The following is an 8,845-nucleotide window of genomic DNA, read 5'->3' as shown; positions in this document are numbered from 1 at the left end:
AGATATGGGGGATGGGGCTATAGGGGGATGGGGGAGTTATAGGGGAATGGGGGATGGGGAATGGGGGATGGCTATAGGGGGGACTAAGGGATGGCTATAGGGGAATGGGGCTATGGGGGATGGGGGAGTTATAGGGGAATGGGGAGCGGATATGGGGGATGGGGGTATGGCTATAAGGGAATTGGGGCACGGCTATAGGGGAAAGTGGGGCACAAGGGTAGGGGGAAGCAAGGCATGGCTATAGGGGAACTGGGATATGGCTATAGGGAAAATGGGGTATATCTATAGGGGAATTGGGGTAGAGCTATATGGGAACTGGGGTCTCCCTATATGGGAACTGGGGTATATCTATATGGGAACTGGGGTCTATCTATATAGGAATTGGGGTCTATCTATATGGGAACTCGGTTCTATCTATATGGGAACTGGGGATTATCTATAGGGGAATTGAGGTCTATCTATATGGGAACTAGGGTATATCTATATAGGAATTGGGGTCTATCTATACGGGAACTAGGGTGTATCTATATAGGAATTGGGGTCTATCTATATGGGAACTGGGGTCTATCTATATGGGAACTGGGGCATATCTATATAGGAATTGGGATCTATCTATATGGGAACTAGGGTCTATCTATATAAGAATTGGGGTGTACCTATATAGGAACTGGGGTCTATCTATAGGGGAATTGAGGTCTATCTATATGGGAACTAGGGTATATCTATATAGGAATTGGGGTCTATCTATATGGGAATTGGGGTCTCTCTCTATGGGATCTGTGGTCCCGGGGCCCCACTCACCTGCAATGAGGGCGCTCTGTTGCCGGGCCTGTTCCAGCAGCAGCACGTGCTGCAGCAGCGACGCGGGGGGGTCCCCGTCCAGCGGCACCCCCAGCACACAGCCCAGCTTCCCACTGAGAGCAGCCCCACCGCGGAGAGCCGCCAACGGGGGGCGCTCAGAGTCGGGCTGGGGGGAAGCCTAAAGGGGGGGGACAGGGGGACACTGTGTCAGCCCTATAGGGCACACAACCACAATGACACCCCCCAACCCCCCCATGGGTCCCCAGACTCCTCAGTAACAACCCTATGGGACCCCAGACCCTCCAAAAACAGCCCTATGGGACCCCAGGCCCCCCAACAGCCCCTATGGGACCCCAGACCCCCCAGTAACACCCCTATGGAACCCCAGACCCTCCAAAAACAGCCCTATGGGACCCCAGACCCACCACTATCCCCCCCTATGGTTCCCCAGACTCCTCAGTAACAACCCTATGGGACCCCAGACCCTCCAAAAACAGCCCTATGGAACCCCAGCCCCTATAACAGCCCCTATATGGGACCCCAGACCCTATAACAGCCCCTATATGGGACCCCAGCCCCTATAACAGCCCCTATATGGGACCCCAGACCCTCAGTAACACCCCCATTAGACCCCAGACCCCCCACTAACACCCCTATGAGAACACACACCCTCTAATAACACCCCTATGGGAACCGAGACCCTCCCAGTAACACCCCTATGGGACCCCAGACCCACCACTATCCCCCCCTATGGTTCCCCAGACTCCTCAGTAACACCCCTATGGGACCCCAGATCCGCCAATAACACCCCTATGGGACCCCAGGCCCCTCAGTAACACCCCCATTAGACCCCAGACCCCCCACTAACACCCCTATGAGAACACAGACCCTCTAATAACAACCCTATGGGACCCCAGACCCTCCAATAACACCCCCATGGGACCCCAGACCCTCCAACAGCCCCTATGGGACCCCCAGATCCCTCAGTATGACCCCTATGGGTCCCCAGATTCCCCAATAACACCCCTATGGGAACAATGACCCCTCAGTAACAGCCCATGGGACCCCAGACCAACCCAGTAACACCTAACACCCCCATGAGACCCCAGACCCCCCAATAATACCCCTATGGAACCCCAGCCCCCCAACAGCCCCCTTATGGGTCTCTATAGGCCCCCAACAGCCCCCTTATGGGTCTCTATAGGCCCCCAACAGCCCCTATATGGGACCCCAGATCCTATAACAGCCCCTATATGGGGACCCCAGATCCTATAAACAGCCCCTATATGGGACCCCAGCCCCTATAACAGCCCCTATATGGGACCCCCAGATCCTATAACAGCCCCTATATGGGACCCCAGATCCTATAACAGCCCCTATATGGGTCTCCATAGCCCCCCAACAGCCCCTATATGGGAACCCAAATCCCCCCAACAGCCCCTATATGGGACCCCAGCCCCTCAACAGCCCCTTTATGGGACCCCAAATACCCCAACAACTCCCTTATGTGTCTCCATAGCCCCCTTATGGGACCCCAGCCCCTATAACAGCCCCTATATGGGACCCCAGATCCTATAACAGCCCCTATATGGATCTCTATAGGCCCCAAACAGCCCCTATATGGGACCCCAGCCCCTATAACAGCCCCCCTATGGACCCCAAAGCCCCCCATTGCCCCTATGGGTCCCCATATCCCCCTATGGGACCCCATATCCCCCCAACAGCCCCCTGATGGGTCTCTATAGGCCCCCAGCAGCCCCATTTGGGTCTCCATAGCCCCCTTATAGGACCCCAGCCCCCCAACAGCCCCCTATGGGACTCCATAGCCCCCTAATGGGACCCCAGCCCCCCAACAGCCCCCTATGTGTCTCCATAGCCCCCTATGGCCCCCAGCCCCCCTCACATTGAGGTGTGAGTTGGTGACGGTGACGGTTGCCTGCAGCCCCAGGTTGATGTTGGGCAGCGATGGGGACGTGTAGAGGCTGAGCTGCCCGGCTCCATCCAGGGTCAGTGCACGGGGCTGGGGCAGCAGCTGCTGCAGGGGAGGATAAAGGACAAAGGGGGGGGGGGGTCAGCACTGAACGAACACGTTAAGAACACGCGTGATCCCCCAGCACACGCGTGTGCACACGCACCTCGGCGTGGATGTTGGGCACGGAGCCGGTGAAGCCGTTCTCAGCGATGGCGCAGTGGGAGCTGTTGGGGGAGCTGGGCCCCGAGCACGGAGCGCTGCTGCACACTGCAGGCACTGCAATGGGGCAGGGGACAATGCAGCCCCACTGCAGCCCCACTGCAGCCCCATGCATGTGTGCATGCCCTACTGCAACCCCCCCATTGCACCCCCAGCCCCTACCTCCCCCCACAGCCACCCTCTACTGCAACCCCCCCATTGCACGTCACACCAGCCACTACTGACAGCCCACTGCACCCAAGCACCCAACACCCCCCCAGCCCCTAATTTGCCCACCCAGCTATTGCAGCTGAGCCCACTTGGTTAATCACCCCTCCATTCACAGACCCAAACCCCACGCCTTAATTCACAGACCCCAGCACCCCATTCACGAGACCCCCAACAGTCCATTCAAAGACCCCCTTCCCCCCTCAGACCCCTCCCCCACCCTCCTCCATTTACAGAACCCCCATCCATTCAAAGACCCCCACCCCCCTCTTCACAGACCCCATTAGAGTGGCCTGAAGCAGAGCCCACCCACAACACCCCCGCCATTCAAACAGACCCCCGCCACAAACCCTCCCCATCAGCACTAACATCCCAGTCATTCCACCTACGACCTCCATTCACAGCCTCCCTTCATTCACAGCACCCCCCCCATCTCATTCCAGACCCCCTCCCCACCCTCCCCACCATTCATCTCAAGAGACCCCCCTCATGCAAAGACTCCCCCCACCCCCCTCCATTCAACAGCCCCCCACCCCCAACAGACTCCAACCCCACCCAATTCAAAGAACCGCATCCCCCATTCAAAAACTGCCCACCCCCCACCGGAGCACTTCCCTTCAAAGGACCCCACCCTCCAATCCCTCATTCACAGACCACAACACAACCCCTCCATTCAGACCCTCACCCCCACCCTAAACCATTTCACATGCCCCCCCCACCCCCCAAAGACCCCCCCCTTAAAAAACTGCCCCCCACCCACTTCCCCCTCCAAGAAGACCACCACCCCTCCTCCATTTCACGACCCACAACCACCGGCTCTTATTCACGACCCCAGCCACCTCATTCAACGAGACGCCCCCACCCCCTCCATTACAGACACCCCCCCCAACTTAACCCCCCCAGACCTACACTCACTGCTATATCCTTATTGCGTTCAAGCCTCCCTGCACCCCATCGTCAACCCCCCCACGCCCACTCCACCCTGCCCCAATCCCTCCACATCCCTATACAGCTATCACATCCCTTTCCACCCCCTAACCCCAATATCTCCCCTACAACAAACCCTCACAGACCCCATTGCACCCAACCCACCGCATCGCAGCTCCCACCCCCCACCCCAAAGTACCCCCCCCTTCCAGCCACAACCCCAATCCCTTCCAGCCCCAACCCCACCCACCCATTCTACCCAATCCCACTGCACCCAACATCTGCCCTATAGACATCACCCCCCACCCCAATCAATCCCCCAGCCCCCCAACCCGCCCAAGCCCTCCCAAACCACATCAACCCACCCCAGTCCCCAACCCGCACTCAACCTTCTACATCCACCCCAATCACCCAACGCCTCCCAACCCAATGCAGCCCAACATCTCCTATAGACCCACCACCCCTAGCCCTCATCCCGTCTCATCAGACCCAACCCCCCATTCAACAGACCCCCCCCCTTGTCGGCCATTCGCCCCCCTCCCACCGTTGACCTCCGCTGGCGGGCGCCTCACGCTGCCCTCACGGTGGTCCCGTCCCTCCTCCCATTAAGGGCCTGCTCGCCCGCTCCGTCCACCTCTGCTTCAGCCGGTGACCGAACTTCAAATTGGGCTCCGAGCTGGCAAAATGGGGGGGGGGCGCGTTAAGGGGGGGGGGTAATATTAAAGCTATGGACCCCACCCCAATTCATTATTGCCCACTGTGTTTTGGCACCCACCTGTTTTCCGCAGTGGGAAATCATTCGGCGGCCGTCCGTAGGGGTCCGAGCAGCGGCACCTTGTACGGACGGGGGGGTCCCGGGGCTGCCCCCCCCCCCGGGCTCCCCTTCTTTTGGGGGGGGGGGGGGGGGGAAAATAAAGGCCCCCCCCCCCCCCCCTTCGCCCCCGTTTCCCAAAGGGAAGGGTTTTTTGGGGTTGGGTTTAGCGGGGGGGGAAGCCTGAGGGGGGGGGGGGCGCAGTATGGCTTGTGTGCCCCCCAGCCCCACTGAGCACCACTGCAAACCCCCCCCAACCCCATCATCCCCCATCCATTCATCCCAGTGCTGTTGCTGCTATGGGGGGAGTTGGGGTCTCAAGGTGGGGGGGGGTCTCGTACCAGCACGTTGGGTGCTGCGGCAGGGAATGGTTGGGGGGCGCCGGCGCCCAGCTCCTTGGCTTTACTGAGCAGGAATTCCTGCAAGCTTCAGCTTCACCTCCGTGCTGGCACTGGCACCTGGGGGGGGCTGTGGATGCCCACCCCCTCAATAACCAGCACCACCAGCATCGCCCCAGCCCCAAAAGCAGCAGCCCCCACACCATAATGCACCCTACACACACGTGCTGGCCCGCAGTGACCTTAAGACCTGTACCCCCCCACACCCCACCATACGCGCCGCCCTGCAGCCCCCACACCCCCACCGACATCCCCCCAGCCCCCCAACCCACTCCACGCTATGGCTGCCATTGCACCCCAAGCCAATCTCACCCCCCAAATAGCTCACCCGTCCACCCAGCCCCTATTTCCACCCACCCAATATCTCCCCATGAGACTCAACCTCACCCAGCGCCCAAGCTTAACTCTCTCCCAATCCCTACTAGCTCACGCACCTATACACTATTACTGCACATTACCACCCGCCACTAGACACCCCCCACCCCCCCCACTGACCCACTCCCACCCTGCCCCAATCCCCTCCCAGAACCCTTTCCACGAACCCCTAACTCTTCGGAATATTCTCCGTCCTATCAACAGACCCTCCCGCAGCCACCACTGCACACCAACCTCCCCCAACCTTCAAAGCCCCCCTCAGCTCCACACAAGGCAGCCAATTCCCCCTTCCAGCCCCAACCCCCCCAACCCATTCTAACCGCCACATCCCAACTGCACCCCAACATGCTGCCCTAGTGACCCACACACCCTGAGCCCCAACCTCTAATCGCCCCCACCCAGCCCAGAAACCGCCAATCAACCCCCCCTCCAACCCAATGCAACCCCCCAGACCCAAACCCTCCACCCAATCTACCGCCACAGCCCCACAACCCCACTCCCCCCCAACCCAATCCCCCCCCAGCCCCACACGGGCGTTCCAGCCCCATTGCCCCCCATATCCCCTCTCACTCTCTCTGCCCCTCTCCTTGCAGCGCAGCGCCTGCAGCTGCTCCATGCGTTGTTGCTCCATCGCCTCCTGCCGCTGCCGCTGCTGCTCCAGCTCCTGCTGCCGCCGGGCGGCCAAAGCTTCCTGCTGCTGCTGCGGGGGGCACGGAACCATCGGATCCCCCCCAACAACAACAGCCCCCCAACAACACGCAGCGCCGGGGGGTGTCACGGCTCCATCGCCCCAGAGATGAGCAGCGCCCCGTGGCTCCATCACCACAATATGAGCCATGTCCCGTGGCTCCATCACCCCAATATGAGCCATGTCCTGTGGCTCCATCACCACAATATGAGCCATGTCCTGTGGCTCCATCACCACAATATGAGCCATGTCCCGTGGCTCCATCACCACCATGTCAGCACCATCCTATGGCTCCATCACCCCAACATGAGCCAATGGACCCATCGCCCCCAAACAAACAATGCCCCACGGCTCCATCGTCATGGGGCACCCCATAGCTCCGTCACCCCATAATGAGACATAGCCCACTACTCCATCACCCTATAGCTCCGTCACCCCATAACAAGCCATATACCTCAGCTCCATCACCCCCCAACACTCAGTACCCCACAGCTCCATCACCCCACAACTCCATCACCCCATAACAAGCCATACAGCATGGCTCCATCACCCCATATCAAATCAACACCCTACAGCTCCATCACCCCATAACGAGTCACACCCCATGGCTCTATCACCCCATAGCTCCATCACCCCACAACGAGCCATACTCCACAGCTCCATCACCCCATAGCTCCATCACCCAACAACAAGCCATGCCCCACGGCTCCGTCACCCCATAATGAGCCATACCCCACGGCTCCATCACCCCATAGCTCCATCACCCCATAACAAGCCATATCCCACAGCTCCATCACCCTATAACGGGTCATAACCCACATCTCCATCACCCCATAATGAGCCATACCCCACGGCTCCATCACCCCATAGCTCCATCACCCCATAACGAGCCATACCCCATGGCTCCATCACCCCATAACACTCAATACCCTACAGCTCCATCACCCTACAACAAGCCATACCCCATGGCTCCATCACCCTATAACAAGCCATAACCCACAGCTCTATTACCCCATAACGAGCCATACCTCACAACTCCATCACCCACAATAATCCATACCCCATGACTCCATCACCCCACAGCTCCATCGACCCATAACAAATCATCACCCTACATCTCCATCACCCCATAATGAGCCATACCCCATGGCTCCATCACCCCACAACACTCAATACCCCACAGCTCCATCACCCCACACCCTCCCCCACCCCCACCCCTTTAACCCCGGCCCCACCTTGAGGTGCTTCTGCAGCNATACCCCATGGCTCCATCACCCCACAACACTCAATTCCCCACGGCTCCATCACCCCATAACAACCCCCCCGATCCCCCCCTTAACCCCGGCCCCACCTTGAGGTGCTTCTGCAGCTGCACCTCGTGCTGCCGTGTCAGATGCTCGTGCTGCTTCTGGAACTCAGCGAACAGCAGCTGCTTCTGGAGCTGCTGCTGCTGCTTCAGGGCCAGCAGCTCCCGCTGCAGCTGCCTCTCCCGCGCCGCCGCATCCAGCCCCGCAGCACGGAGCTCCCCGCATGGCTCCAACGGCCCCTCCGGCCCTAGAGGGACCCCAGAGGGCTGCTATGGGGCAGGGGTACAGCCCTGAGGCTATGGGGAGGGCTGCTATGGGGTAGGAGTAGCTCCTGGCCCTATAGAGACCACCAGAGGGATGCTATAGGGTAGGGACAGCCCCCTGATGCTATAGGGACCCCAGAGGGCTGCTATGGGGTGGGGGCACAGCCCTGAGGCTATAGGAACCCCAGAGGGCTGCTATGGGGTAGGAGTAGCTCCTGGCCCTATAGAGATCCCCAGAGGGATGCTATAGGGTAGGGACTGATGCTATAGGGACCCCAGAGGGTTGCTATGGGGTAGGAGTAGCTCCTGGCCCTATAGGGACCCCCAGAGGGATGCTATAGGGTAGGGACAACCCCCTGGCTCTATAGGAAGAAGCTACTATGGGGTGGGAGTACTATAAGGACCGCAGAGGGCTGCTATGGGGTGGGGGTACAGCCCTGAGCCTACAGGGAGGGCTGCTATGGGGCAAGGGACACCCCCCTGGCGCTATAGGGAGGAGCTACTATGAGGTGGGAGTAACTCCTGGCCCTATAGGGACCCCAGAGGGCTGCTATGGGGTGGGGTGGCCCCCTGATGCTATAGGGATCCCAAAGAACTGCTATGGGGTGGGGGTAGGGTACCCCCCTGATGCTATAAGGACCCCAGAGGGCTGCTATGGGGCAGGGCAGCCCCCTAGCTCTATAGGGACCCCAGAGAGCTGCTGTGGGGTGGGACCTGGGGGTCTCAGAGATGGAGGAGGGCAACTGGGATGTGCTTATAGGGCAGTCTTAGAGGGGGGGACCCAACAGGGGGGCAGCAATGCATGCTAATAGAGCCCCCCCCTTCCCAGTATAGACCAGAGCCGGCCATGATGGGCTGCTAAAGGAAGGGGGGGGGG

The 8,845-nt window shown here is 59.7% G+C and overlaps 1 protein-coding gene across 1 annotated transcript in view; it reads right to left on the bottom strand.

Annotated features, from left to right (window-relative positions):
- The window catches only part of HDAC5 (histone deacetylase 5), a 15,921-nt gene that overhangs the window by 3,561 nt on the left and 3,515 nt on the right, over positions 1-8,845 (bottom strand). The window contains 6 exon segments of the mRNA XM_032449354.1: positions 713-979; positions 2,705-2,833; positions 2,937-3,049; positions 4,671-4,722; positions 6,240-6,410; positions 7,750-7,952. Coding sequence (XP_032305245.1) covers positions 713-979; positions 2,705-2,833; positions 2,937-3,049; positions 4,671-4,722; positions 6,240-6,410; positions 7,750-7,952 — 935 coding nt within the window.

This window comes from Coturnix japonica, chromosome 27, assembly GCF_001577835.2.
Source record: "Coturnix japonica isolate 7356 chromosome 27, Coturnix japonica 2.1, whole genome shotgun sequence".
In the NCBI taxonomy this organism is placed as follows: Eukaryota; Metazoa; Chordata; class Aves; order Galliformes; family Phasianidae; genus Coturnix; species Coturnix japonica.
The sequence above is the reverse complement of the archived record's forward strand: the minus strand, read 5'-3'. Positions and strand labels throughout refer to the sequence as shown.